General features: G+C 41.3%; 2 protein-coding genes across 6 annotated transcripts in view; one reads left to right on the forward strand and one right to left on the reverse strand.

The window, feature by feature from the left end:
• FLACC1 (flagellum associated containing coiled-coil domains 1) overlaps nt 1-10,209 on the forward strand; it is a 49,092-nt gene extending 38,883 nt beyond the window's left edge. The window contains exon 16 of one of the 4 annotated variants that reach the window (XR_015144031.1): nt 10,015-10,133. Coding sequence is in view for 2 of the 4 variants with exons in the window: in XM_086346062.1 (XP_086202188.1) it covers nt 10,015-10,072 (58 nt within the window). In the remaining 2 variants the exon portion in view is untranslated. Of the gene's footprint in view, nt 1-10,014 lie in introns of all 4 variants that reach the window. The other 3 variants (XM_086346062.1, XM_086346072.1, XM_086346145.1) reach the window with 3 other exon arrangements.
• CASP8 (caspase 8) lies at nt 12-24,057 on the reverse strand. 2 transcript variants are annotated; one of them, XM_086346040.1, is made up of 12 exons: nt 23,833-24,057; nt 23,588-23,710; nt 21,588-21,631; nt 20,932-20,994; nt 11,311-11,648; nt 8,703-8,808; nt 7,592-7,730; nt 7,435-7,479; nt 6,779-6,861; nt 5,096-5,237; nt 2,446-2,947; nt 12-1,063 (listed from the first exon to the last, which is right to left on the reverse strand). In XM_086346040.1, the coding sequence occupies exons 5-12, from the start codon at nt 11,613-11,615 to the stop codon at nt 928-930; spliced, it is 1,458 nt and encodes a 485-aa protein (XP_086202166.1). In that variant the 5' UTR covers nt 11,616-11,648; nt 20,932-20,994; nt 21,588-21,631; nt 23,588-23,710; nt 23,833-24,057; the 3' UTR covers nt 12-927. The 2 variants fall into 2 exon arrangements, with proteins under 2 accessions (XP_086202166.1, XP_086202158.1); XM_086346032.1 differs by lacking the exon at nt 23,833-24,057 and having other exon boundaries at nt 23,588-23,783.
• Nucleotides 24,058-24,220: the final 163 nt, after the last annotated feature.

The raw sequence follows: 24,220 nt of genomic DNA on the forward strand, positions 1-24,220 counted from the left end.
TCTCCAAGGAATAGTATGATAAAATTATATTTTGTTCTGTTAAAAATATTTATTACATTACTATTAATTACTAAAGATTTAAAGTGAATTGAACATATAAAGAAAGAGCAAATGTATAAAAGGCATACTGCATTGTTAGCAAAAAAGCAAATCATGTTCAGCACTGCAGAAGCATGTATATAAAAGCTGAAAAGGGAGTTTGGAAAGATTCTTAAAAAAACAAAATCATTTGGTATTTTAAAAATCTTTAATATATGAATTTTTAAAAATTTTTTATTTTAAAAAAATCTTGCAAATTAGTATAAAGGATAGCTTGGGAAAAGACCTACTGGAAGTACAAAAGAAGTTAATATTAACATCATTTCTCTTAAAAGTAGGTTGAATGCTGAATTTATGAATAATTTTTTTTAAAAAAGGAAAATAATCTCTAAGCTTTTGAAACTGAAGTCTAAAGAGTGGTGGTTTTCAACACTGAAAATCAGGGTCTGCTCATGGCTAAGGAGAGGAGGGTCACATGTTTCCAGGACAGCTTATCATACACACCAGCAGCAATCAGGCTGGATATGGGAACTTTATACCCTGAACCTCAATAGTCAGGATTTTTTAGCTAGGTCAGATCACAAAAATCTCCCTCCATGATCTTTGATATTTCTTTTAAACTTACTGTGCTTTTTGTATCCATTTTAGTTCATTTTTAAACCTTTTCATCAAATTAAAAACACAATTTAAATCAAGCCCACAGCTATGACTGTTACTGTCTACAAAGCCAGAGATTTAGGCTTGAATTTGCATTAAAATTATATTGTCCTGACTCCCATGCTTTCCCAGCTATTTGAAAATAAAAAGAAGAAGAAAGAGAATAAAGTAGCAGCATTTTAACTATTGTTCAGTTGCATAACTATTGTCTAGTTACACAACTAAACAATATCAATTAAGAGGAAAGAAGAGTTTTTTTCGCAGTGTGAAAGTAGGTTGTGGCATCTGTTTGGCCATACGTTGCTTGTCATCCAGTTTGCTTACTTCGAAGTTCACCTTGGTTAGGATGGTCAGAATGTCTTCACCCCTGAAAAATGTAACAGAACCTTGTGACCATCTATGGGAGGAAATCACTATCATCTACTGTGGTTAGTGATAATTATTTCCCTCAAAACATCGGGCATTTGAATTCATATGGTGTTAAACCAAGGCCTACCCCAGCTTTCTAGGTAAAGAAGTTCTCAGAGCTTCATAACTTACCCTTGGTTTATTAGGGATCTTATGACCATCAGAAACCTCAGTGTCAACACTGGATTTGGTTTCTTTCCCTCCTGACCTATTTGTACTTCACTCAACTCCAAGTATGATGTCACTTACCCACTAATCTCCTCAAGGCCCCTCAATATTCTCTGCCTCAAATTGGCATTTCTTCTGTGGATTCACTGATGGCCCCATCAAACTTGAAGCAAGTGGAAATAGAATGTCTCCTGCAGCAACTCCACCCCTTTCTCACCAGCACCTCTTATAAGTTTAGTTGGGCAACCTGTTCATTCAATTCTGTAGCTAGCCCCCTGGAACCTTGCAGGTTCATTCACTAAGTTACAAAATGAAAATGTAGCCTGGATGTTATGGTTCCCTCTCAGTCCTTTCTCTGCCATGGACAATTCTTGCTCTTCACACACTTAAAACATAATGAGACACAAAACTAGAAGCAACTTGGAGAGGAGTTCTTGCTATTTATTTGCTGGTTGTATGTACATTAGGTGAACTAAGCCATACTATCATTTAATTAATGGAAACATAAGATAATAAATGAGGAAAAGATACTTCCCCATATTTTGTGAGCTTCAAAGAAGTCAAATTATTGGGAATATAAAAGGTTTCTACTCTTTGGCTCTTAACTCCCACAAGAGGGTTTGAGGTTGGTAAGATATTATAGAAGGCTTCCCTGGTGGCTCAGATGGTTTAAAAAAAAAAAAATCCACCTGCAATGCAGGAGACCTGGGTTCACTCCCGAGTTGGGGAGATACCCTGGAGGAGGAAATGGCAACCCACACCAGTATTCTTGCCTGGGAAATTGCATGGACAAAGGAGCCTGGTGGGCTACAATCTATGGGGTCATAAAGAGTCAGACACAACTGAGAGACTAACACTTTCACTTTTGACACAGTAAGAGAATGTTAAACATTGAAATTCCAAACTTGTTGAGTGCGTTCAGTCATGTTTCTGCCTAAAAACAGAGCTGTACTATATGATTTTGCCATCTCTCCAGCTCTATGATACACTGATTGTCCTTTGAAGTGCTAAATAAAAGAAAATCCTCTGTAAGCATCTCAGGTTTTTCCATCTGTGAACTAAAGATCTTAACACTTGCTGTCTCTTTCACTCTGCAACTGACCTGAGAATCAGCTATGTGATCCACAATTAGATATTTGGAGATGAATGCAGGATTGAATAAGCAAAAATTACCTAGGACATCTTTCTCTCAGATTCTGGCAAAGTGATTGGATATACCAGGCCCCATTCCAGATGTTTCGGTAGGAAACATAGTTTTTCACAGTGGCCATCCCCAGCAGAAAGTCAGCCTCATCTGGGATATATCTCTTCTGAGGTGATGAGTCCACCTCTAAATAGGCTTCCATCTGTTCTGAGTCGGTCTCAACGGCTACACCTTTCTGGTACTTGTCCCCTTGGCAAGCCTGAATAAAAAAGATTTTGGGTTTGCCAATAAGGGAAGGGCATTTTAAGCCAGTGAAGTAAGAGGTCAGCTCATAGATGGAGGCTTCTTGCCCATCGGAGCCATAGATGATGCCCTTGTTTCCGTGGGTGAGGATGCAGCAGATGAAGCAGTCTTTGTTTTTGTGGTCCTTCTTCTGGTAGGATTCTAGAACCTCACAGATTCCCTTTGCTGTTTGGTCTTTGTAGTGCACTATCTCAAAATGAAGTTCACGAAAGGTCTTATCCAAAGCGTCTGAAAAGTGAAATAAGAAAAGTCATATTGGACCTCCTAGGTGGTCCAGTGGTTAAGAATCTGCCTGCCTGCCACTGCAGAGGGTATGGGTTAGATCCTGGTCCAGGAAGGTTCCACATTCCTTGGAGCAACTAAGCCCAGGGCATACCAACAAACTGAAGCCTGCATACTCTAGTGCCCACGCTCTGCAAGAAGAGAAGCCACCACGATGAGACGCCTCCACACCACACAGAGAGTAGCCCCCACTCACTGCAACTAGAGAAAGTCCACACACAGAAATGAAGACCCAATGCAGCCAAAAATAAATACACTTATTGAAAACGAAAGGAAAGTCAATAGTATACAGCAGTAACTCCTAGACCACAACCTAGAACTAGAGAGAACATTGATCAGATAAGAATTTGAACCAGAATTTAAGAACAAGACCCACTATGTTAGTGGCTGGATTCCACAGGCTTCTAATATTTACCGCCACTAGCTGCAAACATTTCCCAGGTCTCAGGCAAATGAGAAAGGGGAGACTGCTATTGTCTTTTCTCAACTAGTCTACAAGATGGGTAAGCTATTTTTAAGGCTTACTACCGAACCAGTCTAAAAACTAACTGTACTACTTACATAACCAGAAAGAAAGCAAAACAATTTTTTAATACAAAATCCATACTTATTTTATCCTGTATCTTCTCAGAGCTGTTTATCAAAATACAAGATATGAATGTTTAAAAAGTCAAGTAGAACTAAAAGACTTATAAGTTACCCCTTCTCTACTCTTTCCTACTACCCAGTTATATTCTGTCCAGCCACTTCTGTGAAGGCAACCACTTTCAACTTTTAACTATTTGGGGGAGGCGGTATAAGCCTCCATTTTGTAATGAATTTGGGTACATTTCTACTTATTTATTTATAAATTTTAGACTTTTGTATTGAGTTCCTATTGTGGATGATGAGCACTTGGTGTTCTTAAACATTTATAACATTTAGTTGAAGCAGCAGAAATCTATATATTACCAGTACTATGTAAATATAATACTCTTTAATATGCTTCCTTTCTTATTAAAATAAACCAAGATATATGATGATAAATGATGTAGCCAGTGAACTTAAGCTCTATGGCTATTTAAAAACCTTAGAATAGACTTGCTTGAAAAAACAAATGTTAACAGAAAACATTCACAGATTCCTGATGATTAAAATCAACCTATCTAAAAAATAAAAATAAAATCAACCTATCTTAATTTTCTAAGCGCTACTCTATTTAAAAGAAATAAGTCATTACCTGATGTTATGACTCATAAACATCATTTTCAAAAATTCTTTTATCAAGTTGAAATTCTTAATATCACTATGGATTGGGTTGGATTATTTCTTTTATTGGTTTTAGTTGTCATATCTACATTTACATGATGCAAATTATTTTTCATTCAACCTATAAGATCTCAATCTTAGCCAGAAAAGACTGAGCCAAAGAATTTCTGGTTAGTTTAACATTTGAAAATGCTATTTATGTTAAGAACTCAATTTCTGCTGCACTCAGAGCCCAACTTCTGTAAATGGTTTATACAAAAGCAATGTTTTCACTCAACACCTAATACACTCTCCAGAAGCTCTATGCATTTAGTTGAATTAAAAATGAAGTTTAGGGACTTCCCTGGTGGTCCAGTGGATAAGAATCCACCTGCCAATGCAGGGGACCCAAGTTTGTTCCCTGGTCCAGGAACTAGAATCCCACATGCCACTGGACAACTAAGCTCATGAACCACAACTGCTAAGCCTGCACTCTAGAGTCCTCAAGCCACAACAGGAGAACCCACCACAGCAAGAAGCCCAGTAGCTGCAACTAGAGAAGCCTGCATGTAGCAACGAAGAGCTAGTGTAGCCAAAAATAAATAAAAACAAAATTTATTGTTGCTTGTAGCCTTTTAGTAAGATTTAATATTTTATCTTTATAAATATATTTCTTTGATTTTAAAATTAATTTAAAAAAAACAAAAGCAGAAAACTAGCAAATATATAAGAATGTTCTTTGTGTCCACAGGGAAATATGGTTAGATCCACCTTTTTGAAACATGTGGCCCTGTTGATACAGCTTTTGTTCTCCCTTTTCAACAAAAACATAGGTATTAGAAATATTTCTTTTCTGTTCTACTGTACCTGCATCAAAGTCTGTTCCAGTCCTATCCTTAAGGTCTTGAAGTTCAGGCACCTGCTTCCGTGCTATGCTAAAATCATAATTGTTAAAGATCAAACAGTATCCCCGAGGTTTGCTTGTCATTCGGTAAACTGTGTCAGATGTCTGGAAAACAAAAATCCAACCCAGGAGCTGACTCTCTGGGTCAGCTTTGGTTAGGCATCACCCAAGCCCAACTGGGATGCGAATGCATTTTCCATGGCCCCACCCCAACCTGGCACTGCTCCCCTAAGCAACTAGTTTCCATTCATTCCCCTGACAAAGGATCCCCAGACTTCTTCCCCACAGTTTAGTGTGTAAAGTCAGTGTCCCAATATTTGGGTCTCCTAAGCATTTGTACTTATATTAATACTGTTGTCGTCATATTGTATTAGTATTACTTATTCTCATCTCTGCTCAAGGCACAGAACATCTGTGTCAGGGACTAGGATTTATTATTCATTTGAGAGAGCTCAGTCAGGAGTTGCTGGACTAAGGACTATTGTAGTGCCGTCTTTAGGTTGCCCCTTTGTGACCTTGTGATTCCCTTGGCTCTCTGATCATCTCATCCATGCTTTGGGCTAACAGCTGAGGACCTATCCATCACACAACACAGCATGGTCCCAGGATTTTTAAAGCTGATGGCTTAACTTGGCTCTGAGGACCACAGTGACTGGAGGAGACAGACGGGTTATGCTATGGGTTACACTATCCAGGTTCTAGTACTTGACAGTGACCCTGTGACCTCCTGATTTCCCCAGGGCTGTTTTAGTGCTGAGATATTTAGCATTTATTGGGAAATCCATGCAATTCCTCAAGGTAGATGAAAGGGCCCCAGACTAGGGGGCTAAATTCCTGGCTCAATACCCTCAAACCTGGAACAAGTTATTGAATCTCTCTTGCCCTTGGTGTCATTAGCTGATGGGTGGGGATGATGTCAGCAAAATGCTTTACTGATTATAAAGTGCCACGTGACTTTGGCTAATCCTTGATGCCCGTACCAAGAGAGGTCTGGTAATTTGCTCTGGAGTCCACTAGTGAGTGGTCTCTCCTAAGCTTAATTTCAAGTTTTTTTCAATAGACTTTTGGCTTATAGCAATTCCTCTGCTTCCCTGGGAAGAGTGAATGGGCTGATGACTAAGAAGGTGGTCAAGTGTTGAAGGCTACAGAAACAGAAATGATACCAGGAAAGGCAATTCTTGGGCCTGCTCAATGGGAGGAGAACATAGAGGTGACTAGATCGTGAACATTTGCTGCTTACGCCTAATTACAAAGGAGAAACAGTTTTGAAATGCCAAGCTAAACGAAGACTTTGCTTCTTCCAGTCCTGTTTGACTCTCCCCCCAAAAGCCCCCTCCCATTTAGGCTGAGGCAGCTGCTAAAGGGATCAGGTTAGAGGCTCCCTACTCCTCTGTCCTCCAACTCTTCCAACATCTTTGGTTTTAAAATAGACATTTAACACACGGGAAACCAAAGAGATCGCCTTTACCAAATTCCAAAGTCACATTTTAAACTTGTGCTTTTGTGGAATTTTTCTATAGTTCTCAACACTTTTCACTATGTTTCTGTCCCTTATAAGTTTATTTGGGGGAAAAAAAAAAAAGCTTAGGAACACAATAACTAGAATCTGCAGCACAAAAGGGGAAAGAATGGGAATTTCCTGGTACCTGCAACTCACTGTCCTGTTCTGGAGAGTCTGACATGGCCGGCATCTTAGAGTAGCCCTCCTCTGGAAGCGATTGTGACATATCTGGAATGAAATGTGACAGGGACGATATTGGTTAGTAAAGAGGTGGCACCCAGGACAACATAAGGTCCCTTTTAAAATGTAAATTCACTGACTACCTTGAACATAATATACTTGCAGTCCACAGAATAAGGGAGAATCTTACTGCTGACTCATTCTGCCTGTTATTTCAAACTTGCCAGCCTGAGGCTACAGGGTCTCTGCCTTTTGACAACTCCTTTTACATCTTCCAAAGTGCAGAGGTGACTAGTAATCGCTGCTATTAGGAAAGCAGGTCCATTAAGATGCAGATGTGGTAAAGGTTGTAGAGAGGAGACAATGAGGCTTGTAGTTTAGTCATTGTCCGACTCTGAGAGGCCAGGGACTGTAGCCTGCCAGGCTCCTCGGTCCATGGGATTTTCCAGGTAAGAATACTGGAGTGGGTGGCCATTTCCTTCTCCATGGGATCTTCCCGACCCAGACATTGAACCCGCATCTCTTGCATCTCCTCCATTGGCAGGCGGCTTATTTACCACTAGAGCCACCTGGGAAGTAAATTAACTAAATAGACCTTGAAAACATATCTGCAAGTATTACCATTTGAAAATGCATATGGATCTCTTTCAAGGCTCATTCTTCTCTCTGAATTTTAAAAGAAACATACACATATTTGATTAGAAACAGTTATGACATAGAAGCATCTGTCAATTTAAGACTACATTTTGCTGATTCACAGCTCTCAGGTTATTTATACCTTTTCTTAATTCTTCATAATCATAGATTTTCTTCAGCAAGCTCTTGTTGACCTGCTCACAGATTCTTTTCAGGGTGTCCAAGTTCTCTTCCCCTAGGATGGTCCTCTTCTCCATCTCCACGAAAATATCAAGCAAAGTCTAGAGGGATGAGAAGTCAAGTTAGAAAACAGGATGGAGTTTTACTGACTTTTAGATTATTATTTTTTTATTTCCACTTTCTCCAAATTAGACACCCACCTAGCTTCCCAAGCTGATCCTCTTAAGAGGACATCCTGGTCTTATAAAGCCAATCAATAAACTATCAGGGAGGGAATTCATGTTTTCTGGCCCCAAAAGACAGAAATAACACAGAGAAGAAGTCACCTCAGATGTCACCCAGTCTCTAGGCCCAACCATCTATGGACACTTTTATGTGAAGACAGTGAAGCAGCCCAGGTACATGGCTGAGATGCAGCTGCCCAGTCCCCATGGCAACAGCCCTGGGAACTGCCTCACACCCTACATTGCCTCTGGCACCCACTCACCTCCAGGCTGAGGGTCCTTAACAACAGTGCAGTGACCAGGGCACTGCAACACACACACACAGACAAACACACACATACAGCATTACATCACACCACAGACACACATACGTATAGACACACCATACCACACACACACACACACATACAGCATTACATCACAGTACAGACACATATATGTATAGACACACCATACCATACACACACACACACACACACACACACACACACACACACACACAGAGTTCCAGGTCCCAGGTTTTTCAGAGACTGCAGAAGTGGGGAAATGGTCTCAGGCCCACCAGGCTCTCCTGGCTCTACAGGCCCCCACACTGACCTAGGCTCCCACAACCAGCCTTCTCCCTTTGTTCCTCACTCTGTCTTGTCCCTGATAATTAATGTGAGCAGCACCTTATATTATACAAAGGCATCATATCTACAGCACTCATTTCAGACGGCATTCTTCTCCCTTGGTTAAAAAGTGAGAATTCAGGTTGCTTTTACTGACAAGAGCTCTCTTTAGTCTCAGTAATCCCCACCAGCTGACTCACCCTCAGGGCTACACCTCGGGTGAGACACCAGGTCTTACCATGTCATCATCCAGCTTACATTTGGCAATCTCCTGGCTCAAAAAAAACTTAAAGTCCTTCAATTCTACTTTGTTCACATCTTCTGAAATCTGGAAAAGCAGAATCCTATAGGGGGAAACAGAAACACTTTAACTTTCTTAAGTTATTTCCCATCTGATATATGGAATCGCGTGGACTTGATCCTCTGGCCTCCCTTTAAAATAAAACCAGCTAATGACATGATTTATGAGTTGAGTTCTTGGAAAGGGGCTGGTGTTGTGACACTGAAGACTCATGGCTCATGCTCAACTATCCCACTCTTAATGGAATTTAAATTCCCCAGGGACTTCGCTGGTGGTTTAGTGGTTAAGAATCCACTTGCTCATGCAGGGGACACAGGTTCAGTTTCTGGTCCAGGAAGATCCCCCATGCTCCAGGGTAACTAAGTCCATGTGCCACAATTACTGAGCCCATGCTGTAGGGCCCAAGAGTTGCAACTACTGAAGCCCACAAGCCCCAGATTGAGCATACCATAATGAAGAGTAGCCTCTGCTCTCTGCAACTAGAGAAAGCCTGCATGCAGCAATGAAGATCCAGCACAGCCAAAATAACTAAATAAATATTTTTAATTTAATTAAAAATTTTAAAAGTTCCCCAATTTTAACTTTCAGTTAATATCAGTTGAGTCAATTGTGTTTTCCCCTTGTCCTTCACTATAAGATCAAGATCTTGTTGCAAAGAAAGAACAAAAAAAAAGCTTGATTTTGGATATTATTCTTTTCAAAACACAGATCAGTTTAACCCTAATTCTTCAATTAAAACTAGTCAATGTTCTCCCAGCCACTCCCTTCAATAGGAAGCCCAAACACCTCCTCTTGGAACACAGGCTTTTGTGAACTGAGCCTAGTCTGCCTCTTCATCTCTGGCCATGCCTTACCACCATCTCCTCATTCCTCTCCGAACATACCCAGTTGCCCTGCTCCTCACCCTTTGATGTTGGGCCCCTCATACCCCCATTACCTTGTCCATCTGTAGACTGGATTAAGATGGTCCTAACCCGATGGCTGGTGTCTTTAAAAGAAGAGGGAACTTTAGACACAGACACAAAGGAGAGAAAACAAGGTAAAGAGAGAGGCAAGATTGGAGTGATGCATCTGAAAGCAGGACACCAAGGGCTGCCTGCGACTGCCTGAAGCCAGGAGAGGAGCATGAATTAGGTTCTCCCTTAGAGCCTCCAAAAGAGAGCCCGTCATCTTAACGCCTCAATTTCAGGCCCATAGGCTCCAGAACAATTAGAAAAATAATTTCTCTACTGTGTTAAACCTTTGGCAGGACAGACAGCCCAAGCCACTGCCGTTCTTCTGACAGCATCTGGAGTCACGGGGATTAAGCAGTCATTGGGTGTTGCAGACTGGCTTATGAAGTGAGATTGTGGAAGCTGTTTAACCTTTAGGATGATTGGTTATTACAGTGGGTGTTTCCAGTGTATGGCCAGGGATAGAGTACAAGTGATTATCTTAAGACTTCTCTGGTGGTACAGTGGGTAAGAATCCACCTGCCAATGCAGGGGACACGAGTTCTATCCCTGGTTGGGGAAGATTCCATTTGCTCTGGAGCAACTAAGCATGTGCAGTGAAACAACCAAGCCGGAGTCCTGCAACAACTGAAGCCCACGCGCCTAGAGCCTGTGTTCCACAACAAGAGAAACTACCACCATGAGAAGTCAATGCACTGCACAAAGAGTAACCCCTACTCGCCACAGCTAGAGAAAGCCCAGGTGCAGAACTGAAGACCCAGCACAACCGTTAGTAAGTTAATAAATGAATCATTTTTTTTAATGGTTATCTTATACCATTAAAAAAAAAAAACAATTATTGTGGGGGTCCAGTCTGGCCAATCCAGAATGACTGACAGCACACACCTCACTGAAGAACTTGGTAACACAAGCCTTAAAGTGTGTAATAAAAGCCTAAAACCCTGTGGAGAATTTCATAGTCATCCACAAGTAGATGGGACAGGTTCTCGAGTGGGAAGCTATAATGCTTTATTTAATAATAGGCAAAGTTAAGTGCACAGTGTGAACACCAGCAAAGCAGAGGCATCGAGATAACAGGCATGTAACAGAGAGGAGAGTTAGAATGGTTGAAGCATGGCTACTTGAATTTCAGTGGGTTCCCAGGTGGTGCCAGTGGTAAAGGACCCGCCTGCCAACGCAGGAGACGTAAGAGACGCAGGTTCGATCCTTGCGTTGGGAAGATTCCCTGGAGGAGGAAATGACAACCCACTCCAGTATTCTTGCCTGGAGAATCCCCATGGACAGAAGAGCCTGGAGGACTACAGTCCATGGAGTCACAAAGAGTCAGACACGACTGAAGCAATTAGCACATGTACCTATTGGTAATGTTTCACTATGTAAAGAAAGTTTTACTTTATTGGTTTTAGTATTTTTTTTCTCTGAATTCTACATTAAGTCTCTACATTTCTTAATCTGGCCATGGTGAAACTTCTTACCAGAGCCTCCAAAGTCACTCCACACAGACAACCTACATACAATGTCAGCCCTGCCCATAAAGATGTATCCATTCAAACCCACAGCTCCCAGGTCCACCCCGTGGAGGTTCTCCCCACCTGTAGGCAGAGATCTGGGCCCTGCCGGGTATCTGAAGCTCCCTCTTCATCTCCTCCTCGCTGGTATACAAGTAGTTAAGCAGCAGATCCAGTCTATTCACTCGGAAAAGCAGCTCCTTCAAGAAGGACAGATTGTTTTCCTCCAACATTCTCTTTTCTTGGAGCCTCTGGAATAGCATCAAGGCATCCTTGATGGGTTCCTGCTTCCTATATGGGATGTGGTCCCGGCTTAGGAACTTGAGGGCAGCCAGGTCGTCACTGCCCAGCTGCTCCCCAATATTATAGAGACATTGGGTGAGCGCCATGCTTTTCAAGTGTTAGGAGAATGTAGTTGTTACCTAGGTTAAAACACAATGTTATTTCCAGATGAGAAAGAAAACTACCACTTACTGGTTTGTTCCATCATCAAATGCTATTACATCTACTATATGCCAGACATTATGCTAAAGATACAGGGAAGAAGAAAAACAAAATGAAAAAAAAAAAACCCCACAAACAAATAGGTTCCCACTCGTTATCATTTTAGAACATAACATTGTTTTGGAAAATAGATTTACAAACTAATCAGTGGTCAGAGAGTTGTAACCAGAGCACAGGAGAAATATAGAGCCTTAACTCAACCTGGGAGAAGGGCTTCTTGGAGAGAAGTCACCTTTGGGGAAAAGATGGTGAAGGACAATTCTTAAAGGAAATAATGTGTGCAAAAGATGGAGGCAAGAATGTTCAAGTCAGTTCAGACAGGCATGGGGAGCTCAAAAAGTAACCGTGAAGAGTCTGAAAGAGGGAATGGTGAGACAAAGGGATGGAACTGTGACCAGGAACCATTATGAAGGGCGCAGACCATGGGTCAAGGGGGTCAGGCTCTGTCCTGGAGGTAATGGGAAACTAAGAAAGCGTCGTAAGCACGACAATGATGTCATCCAATTTAGTATTAACATTTAAAGTGTGGGGGACATACATATATGTGTAACTGAATCATGTTGCTGTACATCTGAAACTAACACAAAATTGTAAATCAACTAGACTCCAGTATAAAATAAAAATTATACTTAAAAAATAAAATGAAGTGTGGAGGACAGATTGGAAGGGTTGGAGGTGGGAAAAGTGATATGATCTGGCAGAAACAATGGTGGTGGGAGGACACTGTTGTCCTCCAAGGGCCTCAAGACTGGCTCTCTCAGCTGGTCAAGAACCCAAGACTGGAAACAGAACCCAGAAGAACTTGGTCAGCCTTTCAACTCAAATTATGGGATATTTTCACATATTGCTATTGTATAGTCGATAAGTCGTGTCTGACTCTTTTTTGACCCCATGGACCGTAGCCCTTCAGGCTCCTTGTTCATAGGATTTCCCAGACAAGAATACTGAAGTAGATTGCCATTTCCTTTTCCAGGGAATCTTTCTGACCCAGTGATCAAACCCACGTCTCCTGCATTGGCAGGCAGATTTGTTACCACTGAGACACCAGGGTAGCCCTATTTCCACATACTTACTTGTTTGAGTGGGCTTCCCTGGTAGCTCAGATGATAAAGAGTCCACCTGCAATGCAGGAGACCTGGGTTTGACCCCTGGGTCAGGAAGATCCCCTGGAGAAGGGAATAGGTACCCACTCCAGTATTCTGGCCTGGAGAATTCCATGGACAGAGGAGCCTCGCAGGCTACAGTCCATGGGGTCTCCTAGAGTCAGACACAACTGAGCAACTAACACACACACATTTGAGCAGGTAAGAAAAGGAGGGGTAGTGTTTCAAGAAACCACAGACAAGCTTCACACACTCGTGAAGCCCCAAATCTGGAGTTTTCCCCCTTGAGCCCCTTGAGTCACCATGGATTTCTCCTTCACCTTCCCTGCTCTGATAGGTCTATATTCTAGGCACAAGGAGCCCTTGGAGCAGGGTTCATGTCAGACACAGCATAGTAACGAGACTGGGACATGACTACTCGAGACAGGCTACATGGTCACTGTCAAAGCCAGGAATCTCACCAGCAGCTGAGTGTCTAGGCAGTGGGGCTGTGGGGTCAGACAGAACTTAGAACAGAACCCAGGGTGGGCCTGGCCCAGGCCTGGGCACTTCAGAGCCTCTCAGGGTGAGATTCTCCTCGGTAAGGTGAGATCAAAAGAACAACCTCTCCTGCAGTGTTGTGAGTATGAAAGTGAAAGTGATAGTCGCTCAGACACATCTGTCTCTTTGCCACTCCATGGACTGTAACCCTCCAGGTTCCTCTGTCCATGGGATTTCCAGGCAAGAATACTGGAGTGGGTAGCCATTCCCTTCTCCAGGGGATCTTCCCAAACAAGGGATCGAACCCAAGTCTCCTGTACTGCAGATAGGTTCTTTACCTTCGGAGCAACCAGGGAAGCCCCACTTTGAGTCTGTAACACCTATAATGTTTGCAGAGTAACGACCAACAACTAATGAATAAAGGCGTGTTCACCTGAAAGAAAGGAAACACCTTGGCTGTGGGGCTGGACACCACCGGCCCCACAGCAGGTGGTTATATGAACACTTACATGAACACTTGTTCATGTAACCTGAACACTTCTCTTACCCTCCTAATTTTCCTGCTTCCTCACTGGAAACTTCAGCTGGAAGCAGCAATTTTCAACCTCTTCATAGTTGAAGAACTTTTCCTTGAAGGCTTACTCAAATGCTGCCTTACCTCAGGGCTACTGTCTGCGAACCTTGAACTAGAAAACCTTTAACCTCAGCTCCATCACTTGCTTGTTCCCACAGACTCTGTGCCTCTGGGCATTTTGCTTGACATCAAATAATCTTAACCTGTTTGGATCTCTTTCCTCCCTGAAACAAGGCTCCTGAATTTTTAAGCTCCCTGCATTCACTGACATTCTTGGATGAAGCCATGAATCCTGACTATCACTTGAGGGGTGATAGAGTGAATCAGGACCTGTGTATTTTGTACATCAGATGTTAAAATAGAAACATTAAGGTAAATTTTAGTATTTTTTAAAAGTGGCCCACAGAAAAATAACTTGTTTTAAAGTAATCCAAAAGATTTTGAAGCTTTTTAGCTTTTCTTTTTCCGACCTCCCAATGCTGATTATAGAACAGTGGGGTTTTTTTGAGGGGGAAGGGTAAAAATTGAAAATACAATAAATTATAACATCGTCACAGTGGTCATTATCGTACATCACATACACATAAAGATACATTTATATAAAAAACAAATATGTACACCTGGGTTTTTTTTTACCCACTCAATAATTAGAACGAACATTTACCCTTACCATAAACATTCTTCTTTGGCATATTTTTAGTATTTCTTGAATTCCAGCATGTGAAAATAAAATTGATTCTAAGCAATTTTCTGTTTTTTTACTGTTAAAATAATATTGCATTGAGGGACTTTTTCATATATCCTGGGCATGTCTCTGATTATTTCCTTTTTTAGAATTGGAATCATGGCAAAATTTTTTGGCAAAACTTTTTTTCACACTTTTGGTCTAGAGCTGGCATTACTGTTTAGACAAAGCGTTTTCTTGATTAGGGAACTGTAGGGACAGTTTCTTGGGAAGATGCATTTTGTTTTACATTGGAGTCACAAAGACTGCAGAGCCTAGATCATTCACTGCAAAAGCAATCAATTATTATAAAAATATTTGATATCTTAAATATTTGGCCAGCACCTAAAAGCATAAGTTCAAAGTTCAACAAACAAAGCTGCTGGACGTTCCAGGAAACAGACTAGTGAGTTCATTTCTTAAATCACACTCTATAGGAGCACATATGCTCTACAGGGTTTGTACATATCACGACAGCATGATATGTAAGCTTAAATAACTAGAAACATCCCAAAAGTCCTCCAATAAAGGAGTGGTTAAGTCAACTACTGGTGGCTCAGAGGTTAAAGTGTCTGTCTGCAATGCGGGATACCTGGGTTCGATCCCTGGGTCGGGAAGATCCCTGGAGAAGGAAATGGCAACCCACTCCAGTATTCTTGCCTGGAGAATTCTATGGACGGAGGAGCCTGGTGGGCTACAGTCCACGGGGTTGCAAAAAGTCGGACACAACTGAGCAGCTTCACTTACTTCACTCAAGTCAACTACAGTATAGTCATACACTGAAAGTTGTGCAGCACTTAAGAAGATGTCCTCCACCTTCTAAAATTAAAATGCATAGATATTCAAGATGTGTTATGTCAGTGAAGATATAATAACCAAGAATCATATAGCTACTTTTCAGAAACACTCAAACAACACAATTAGATTTTCAGTGATTATAGACATAAAAGCAGAAAAAAAAAAAGATACAGAAATTCTGGAAAGTGACATACCAAACTCATAAAGTGCCTAGTTTTTGTATTCACAGATCTTTGAAGAAAATACATTGGTTGCCTGAGAGGAGAGGAACTAGAGGTCTGGGGGTGGGGGAGGCCCGGGTGTGGACCGGAAGTGACTTGCTCTGCATTCTGCACCCTTTGCACAGTGTGAATCTTTACCATTTGCGTGTATTACTTATGCTAAATGTACATGAACTTAAATTAAAAGCTCTACTTAAAGTCCTATTTTTATTCCAGTATATGAATCTGGAAAGGATCTGAACTGGGTCCAGTTCTGTTTAGTACCATTAAGTCCAGTGTCCTTAGATCTTTTAACAGTTCTAACCATTGCTAAAATATCATTTTACAGAATAAAATCAACCAAAGAATCAAATGAAAGCAGAATCTCCTTTTTTCCCCCTTTGCAGTTGTTTTCTGATAGTATAACAATTATTTTCTGATATGATTTTCTGACTCTGATAACAATGCTTTTTGTATTCATTTTAGAAAATACAGGAAAGATAAAAGAATAAAAATACCTATAATTCTATCATCCAAAGTTAAAAGCCCTAATCAAAACATTCCAGACATAAATTGTACCAATGTTTTCAGTCTCCCAAGGCAATAGAAACAAAACCAAAAATTAACAAATGGGACCTAATGAAGCTTACAAACTTTTGTACAGCAAAGGAAACCAAAAACAAAATGATGGAGAAGGAAATGGCAACTCACTCCAGTATACTTGCCTGGAGAATCCCATGGGCAGAAGAGCCTGGCCAGGCTACAGTTCATGGGGTCACAAAGAGTAGGACATAACTAAACCAACTGAGCAGGCACACAGCCTTTGTTACATGTAAAATGAATACATTTACTTAACACTAATTTACTGAGACCTATATGTATCAAGCAAAGAAGTGAAGAAAATAAATAAAAATCCTTCCCTTCAAAAAAAAAAAAACAAAACAAAAAAACAAAATGAAAAATCTACAGAATAGGAGAAAATATTTACCAATGATGTAACTGACAAGGGCTTAATTTCCAAAATATACAAACAGTTTATACAGTTCAACAACAACAAAAAAAACCCAACTATAAAATGGGCAGAAGACCCAGAGAGACATTTCTCCAAAGGAGACTATAAATGGCCAATGCTGCTGCTACTGCTGCTAAGTCACTTCAGTCGTGTCTGACTCTGTGCGACACCATAGATGGCAGCCCACCAGGCTTCCCTGTCCCTGGGGTTCTCCAGGCAAGAACACTGGAGTGGGTTGCCATTTCCTTCTCCAATGCATGAAAGTGAAAAGTGAAAGTGAAGTCGCTCAGTCGACTCTTAGAGACCCCATGGACTGCAGCCCACCAGGCTCCTCCATCCATGGGATTTTCCAGGCAAGAGTACTGGAGTGGGGTGCCATTGCCTTCTCTGAATGTAAGTTGGTACAGCCACTATGGAAAATAGTATGGCAGTTCCTCAGAAAACTAAAAATAGAATTGCCATATAATCTAGCAATCCCACTCCTGGGCATATATCCAGACAAAACCTCTAATCCAAAAGGATACATTCACTCCTATGTTCATAGCAGCACTATTCACAATAGCCAACACATGGAAGCCACCTAAGTGTCCATCAACAGATGAACAAATAAAGAAGATCTGGTATATATATACACAATGAAATATCACTCAGCTATAAAAAATAACGAAATAATATAATTTGCAGCAATCAGGCATTGTCGTACTAAATGAAGTAAATCAGAAAGAGAATGATGAATACAATATGATACCACGTATCTATGGAATCTAAAATAGGACAAATGAAACCTATCTATGAAACAGAAACAGACGTGTGGTTGCCAAGGGAGAGGGCGTAGGGGCAGAGATGAAGTGGCAGGTTGCAGTTCACAGATGTAAGCTCCTATAAATGGAATGGATAAACAACAAGGTCCTGCCGTACAGCACTGAGAACTATATTCAGTATCCTATGATAAACCATAATGGAAAAGGATATTGAAAAAAATAATGTATATGTATACGTGTGTGTGTGTGCACGCGCATGTGTGCATGTGACTGAGTCACTTGACTCTGCAGCAGAAATTAACACAATATTGAAAATCAACTATACTTCAATTTAAAAAAAACTTAAAAAACAAAGCTAGGACTTCCCTGGTGGTACAGTAGATAAGAATCTGCCTGCCAGTGCAGAGGACACAGGTTCCATCCCTGGTCCAGGAAGACTCCACATGCCTCAGAGCAACTGAGCCCATGCGCCACAACTCCTAGCCCGCGTACCTAGAGCCCGTGCCCTGCAATAGCAATGAGAAGCCAGTGCACTGCAACTAGAGAGTAGCCCCCACTCGCAGCAACTAGAGAAAGCCCAAGGCAGCAGTGAAGACCCAGTGCGACCAAAAATAAACAAATAAATAATTAAAAAAAAAGATAACTACCTAATAATATTTTACTGTCTTTCCTACCAAATATTTTAGTACTGTTTATATATTTTCCCTCCTATCTGAACACACTGTATTTCTGAGGTGTATTTTTCCACTGATAATATTATAAGTACAACTTGATGTCTTTTTTTTTCTACAACATGGATTTGAAAATCTGTAAGTTATATAATCATACAAATGGGCAATAATTTAACCAGTCTCTGATGACATTTTTTGTTGTTGTTCAGTTGCTTAGTCGTGTCTGGCTCTTTGCAACCCCATGGACTGCAGCATGCCAGGCTTCCCCGTCCTTCACATCTCCTGGAACTTGCTCAAACTCATGTCCATTGAGTCAGTGATGACATTTAGGATGATCTTACAATGCAAATCTCCAATGCAACTCAGATTATTTTATTAGAATAATTTCTTAGAAATAGCATTATTGAGATGAAAGATATAAAGCTTTTTAAGGCTTTTGTTACGTGTTCAACAGCATTTCCTGACGTATAAAAAAATCCAATCCAAAGCCAGAATGACATGAGTTTGAATATAACATGATTGGCTCCCATCCTCTATAACCAGGTCATTTCATTTTCTTTGCAATAGCCTGGCAGTGCTTTCTAAGTGATTTTTACATCGCATCCCTACTACTTTCACTTAGTAGAGAAAGTACTGGCGAGGCTTCTTTCCTGACCCAGATTTTCCAAAACACGTTGTGGTTTAATATTGTCTTTGTTTAGGTCACCCGTCTCTCTGCTCGTAGTACCTGGGAAGCACTATTACCTGCTCTAGATTTTATACCATTAACCACGGGCCACCTCTAGATTAGGCTTTATAGGAAGAGGAACTAAAAGGCACTTCTTTTTTTATGGGATCTGGGTTTATTGCACAAGCTCATAAGCCAGAAACTTTATTAGAGTAATATTTTAAAAAGAATATTCATTGCTCTATTTTTCTCATCCTAAAATAGTAAAAGTAACACTTGTTCCTTAGAGAACTTTTAAAAGAAAAATACCACTTGGAAAAATTTAGAAGTAATTTTGGGGTCACATTTGTGGGTTTTTCCCCAATTTTATTCACATATATGCATATATAATGTATGCATATACATATGTAGAATATATCAATTTGAATATATTGATGTATATTGCATGCAAGATAGAGGAGAGGGGTGGAAATGGAAAGGCCTTCAGAAATTTTCTTTTACTTTCAATTATACAATATCTAAGTAATAAGCCCACATACATATACTTGTATTATATGATATGTAACTATATCTATTATTTTTATAATGTATGCTCCAAAGTGTTTTTATATAGCCAAATGTTTGTATTATGATATATAAATGTTTATAACATATAACCATATAAACATAAAAATATTTTTCTTGTCTCATTTACTGCAATCCTCTCTAGAAATTGCTATTATCATCTTCACTTTATTACCATGAAAAATCAGTTCAGAAATAAATTAGTGAGAGGTATCAGGCCCAGATTTGAGCATCTCAAGAGGCTCAGTGACAGACCCTGCAAAGATTTAGATTTCATTCTAGTTGCAGTTGGAAGCCAGTGAAGAAATTTAATAAAGACACATAATCAAAATATTTTTAAAGATTATGAATTATTTAAAATTTTAAAAGACTAAGTGAAGTGAAGTGAAAGTCACTCAGTCATGTCCAACTCTTTGTGAACCCATGGACTATACAGTCTTTGGAATTCTTAAAGAAACTCCCAAAAGAAACAACAAACAAAAATTCTTAACAAATCCACTAAAGCAGAGAGAAGGTCAGAACCTTACAACCAAGCTGGTATGTGCTGGAGCCTGGATTTAAATCTCAGCACCTCATCCCAGAGTCCCAAATTAGCACTGCCTGTTACACCACAATTAAATTGCAAATAAATCTCATCTAATCACAAACAATCCTTCTAACAACATACTAGCAGCATCTTAGCTCTCTCAGTCTTATGGAAAACTATCTCAAAGCTGGAGAAAGTTTTACCCAAAATTTGCATTCCTCTTCTGAGACAAAAATCTGTGTCTCATTCAAAGTTCAAGAGTACTAGAAAGTTAGTCTCAGACCTGAAAGCCCTAGGTAATAGGATGGCCATTCCCTCCAGTCCAGGAGGATCACTCCGAATTGGGGTTCCCACTCCAAATTGGGATTCCCCCAGAACCTGCCGGAGGCCCACACAAGCTCTGTTCACTGCAGGGCCCCAGCCAGCACTATCACACAGCCCAGGAAAGGTATCCACATTCCAACCAAATTTAGAACCTATCAAACTGAACAAATGTATAACTTCACCTGTAAATGCTTAATCTCACATTTCCAAACCAATGTTGGAATGAAATTCATAATTCCACCTATGAACGCTTAACTCCACAAATACTGATTATCAATCTATTGCCATTATATTATGGCCGGTACTGTTCCTTACCCTTTTAATACCCCCACCCCCACCCCGGAAAGAGAAATAAATAAATAATTGAGTGCTTAGCCCTGTGTGTGTTTCTGTGTGTGTCTGTTTAGGTGTGTGTGTGTTTATGTTGGTGGTCTGTGGGTCGGCAGATGGGTAGCTACAGCAGCAAAGTCAGTTGAGATTTGAATTTTGGTTTCTGTTCTTTGATAAGTCTGGCTGGCATAAGGGTGAGGCCTCTGTAAAGATGAATATACTTGGAGTATTCTCCCTCTAAAACCCAGGAATGCATCATCTACCGAAGCTGGAGGGACACAGACATCTGGGATCTCTGGACCCTCACCATGGCCTTCAGAGGCATGGCTAACTCTCCAAGTTTCTCCATCTACACTCAAATACAAGGATTACCCTATGGGCCCCGAACCTGCCAGATCCCATTCTCGGTAGCCTAGAGAGTTCTAGAATCAAAGGCCTTCCCTCTCCAAAGTCCCATCAGATCTTACCAGAGGCGGATCCTGGAACCTTCACAGCAGCAGCCACTTCACAGGCCTCTTCTCTCAGTAGATCTAAGACAGGAATTAGAGTCAAATGAAGAACCAACAGCGTAGCTCGCTTACTTCCTGTTTTCAAAACTCCTGAGTCACCATAGGCTGAGTGAGGCAGGCCAGCCTCCAGGCAGCAACCCCGTCTCCATCTCCAAGAAGGAGCCCGTGGAATAAGAGGTAGGTGCTGGGTGGGGACCTGGCCATCTGAGACCTGCCTCTGGTTATGTGACTTTGGGCAGGTCATTTTCTCTTTGGGGCTTCCGTACCACATTCCAAAGGAAAAAATTGAACTGAATGATAGCTAAGAACCCTTTCTTTTCCTTTTCAGAAATGTACAGATTTTTATGGGTTCATTATTAAGACGTCAGTGATTTCCTTCAATAATACTCACTGAGCACTCCTGAGTGATCTTGAGTTCTGGAAACTATGGGGCCCTCAGTATGGTTCAGAGGGTCTACTGACCCCCACAGAAACTCTCATGGTTTCCCCCATCTACATTCGCGTACAAGATCACCTCCATGACCCCAAGACCACCAGATCTCACCCTCAGCAGTCTAGGTCTAGAAAACTCTAGAATCATAGTGTTTCCTCCCAAAAGGCCCAGCCAAACTCACCAAAGGAAAAATAAAATCCCAGGGCCCTCACCATGGACTGGAACCTAGAGATAAAACAGAGAACAAAACTCACTTTAGCCTTGCCTTTGGCTCTCATCAGTTGTTTTCTGATGATTAAAGCAGAGAAAGAATAAGAAAAAAAAAAAAAAAAAACCCTCTCTTCTTTGAAACTACATGTTCTCTTTCCCCAAATGGAGTATTAGCTTTCAGAGGGCAAATTTCACAGCCGAGTGGATTAACGCGATAGCTGAAAATACCCCTCCACCTGCACAGGGCTAGGTAAGAGTGCTGTGTTCCTTTTGTGCCCTTAACTTCCTTTGACTCTGCCCTGAGAACTCCGAGTGAGAAGGTAGCCACAGAAGGAAAACCTATTAGTGGCTAAATCCTAGCCCAGGAAGTGCCCCCTTGCTCTTTTCTTGCGACCTCCTGAATATCCACCCAATATCTGTCCTGCTGTTTTATGGGTGGTTCCTGTCCTAGGCTGTGATCTTCACAAAGGCAGGGACCACATCTTTCTTGTCCATGTTCCCAGGTTGTGCCCCAGGAGTAGAAATATCTTGAATATACAAAGGTCTCCTGCAAATCAACAAGGAAAAGAAACCCTGACGAAAGACAGTGGATCTGATTATAGAGTTCCTTGACAGAGATACTCAGATGGCCAAAGTGTGCAAATGATACTCAAACTCATGACTAAGCTGGGGAATACAAAGTAGGTATGAGCTACCTACTTTGTACCTATCAGAATGGCAAAGGTTTGCAAGCTGGATCCAGCTAAGTTCTTGGTGGGCCAGTTCTTCTATAGTCCTTATATAAGTTGTAGAAACTGTCCGTCATGGAATAATAAGCAGCGGTTATAAAGTGGGACCAGGCAAAACACTTAAAGAACAGAACTCTGTACTTTAACTTAAAGTTCTATTAAAGTACAGAGTGCTTACTTGCAAATAAAATAAAAAGTCAAAAACAGAACAAGCAAAATACAATATGAATACTAATACATAACATGTAATAATAATTGCTAACACTTACTGGGTACAGAGCAACACCAGCCACTAAGTGGCTAAAGCTGTTATTGTCAAATAAATCCTCACAGCTACCTGTTGAGGGAGTGTTAATCCCACTAATGATGAGGAAACAGAGGTACAGAGAAATTACTTTCTTGCTCTGGTCACACAGTTTAAGACGTAGTGTACACACACAAAACAATGGTACATTTCACAAAGATACAGAGCAATTAAGGCTATATATCGTAAGATGTGGAGGTGGCTCAGTGGGAAAGAATCCACATGCCAATGCAGGAGACGCAGTTTCGATCCCTGGATTGGGAAGATCCCCGGTAGATGGGAGTGGCAACCCATTCCAATATGTTTGCCTGGAAAATCCCATAGGCAAAGGAGCCTGGCGGGTACAGTTTCTAGGGTCGAAAAGAGTCGGACATGACTGAGCGACTAGCAAACACACACACTTTGGGAGCCAGCGAGGAGGATAGGAGATAGGTTGGGAGTGGGGAGATTCAAGAAAATGGGTAAAGCAGGGCAGAGGTGGAGGGAGGGGCCGTGGGTCCCCAAGACCAAAGGCTTATAGGGAATCGGGACCTGACTGAGTGATCAATTCAACCCTCTGCCCCAGGACAAGCGATAAAGAAAATAAACATTAGAAGGTAAATAAAGCCTTGTGGGAAATCTAAAGTAAACCAGCAGGAGACAGACAGTGTACCTATACTCGAGGCAGCAAAGGAACTGGAGAGTCCTCAGATTAAAAAGTAGCAAAGCCAGGGGCTGTGGTTCAGATAGGAGCCCACTCAGAACCTGGCACCCTGGCAGGACTCTTCCCTGGGCAGCAGAGGAACTGGAGAGTCCTCAGATTAAAAAGTAGCAAAGCCAGGGGCTGTGGTTCAGATAGGAACCCACTCAGAACCTGGCACCCTGGCAGGTAACTTCCCCAGGGAAGTCCTTGAGTGAGAAAGGCGGCATCCAGAAGCCAACTGGGCACCAGGCACTCACCTGCTCCACACAGTCCTGGCAACATCCCAGCCACCAAACTCCCAACGACAAGACCCCACACTGCCTAACTTCACACGTCGGATTGCTGAGGCTGGTTCTTACAACCAAGCTGGAGAAAAATCCCTGGAAATGAGACAAGCGGGAGGGGGAGACAAGAAGTGGGGTTGGAAACGCCTCCAGGAAGAAGTTTACTTTTACTTTCGATGCCTCCACCAGGCTTTTATGCCTGCCCCTGGAAGACTCACTTCCTGGTTCTCTCCTCTCTATGTTCAGAATTTGCTACCAAATTCAGCAGGGCTTAAAAAAATCTTGAGATAAAAGAAAGAGAACCTGTGAAACCATTGCCTTCCAGTAGAAGGGCAAACTCTGGTCTTCAGGAAGAGAGAAAGAAAATTCCTGAACAGAAAGAACTAGAAAATAAACTTGATTTTGAAAGCTGGAAAACCGAGGTGACTCACTTGAACAGAAAAATGTTTCTTATTTAAAGGAACCGTGCCCAATTTCCCTACATTCAGAGGTGACCACAGACAATTTGTCAACATGCAAACTAAAAACCAGGAAGCTGGACATGTTTTATTGGAAAGCATTTTTAATCACTACATTTAGTGTTTATCAGCTCTCTAATTTTTAAGG

This window comes from Bos grunniens, chromosome 2 (assembly GCF_055505025.1).
Source record: "Bos grunniens cultivar Pamir isolate PY7600 chromosome 2, Bosgru_T2T1.0, whole genome shotgun sequence".
NCBI classification, from domain to species: domain Eukaryota; kingdom Metazoa; phylum Chordata; class Mammalia; order Artiodactyla; family Bovidae; genus Bos; species Bos grunniens.

Bases quoted from the DNA above. Each gene is read 5' to 3' on its own strand.
- CASP8 (XM_086346040.1), bottom strand. From the start codon at position 11,615: ATGGCGCTCACCCAATGTCTCTATAATATTGGGGAGCAGCTGGGCAGT. The intron at 7,731-8,702 runs GTAAGACCTGGT...TCATCCCTCTAG, and splicing joins GTAAGCTGGATGATGACATG to ACTTTGCTTGATATTTTCGT. The intron at 1,064-2,445 runs GTAATTTTTGCT...TACATTTTTCAG, and splicing joins CTGAGAGAAAGATGTCCTAG to GGGTGAAGACATTCTGACCA.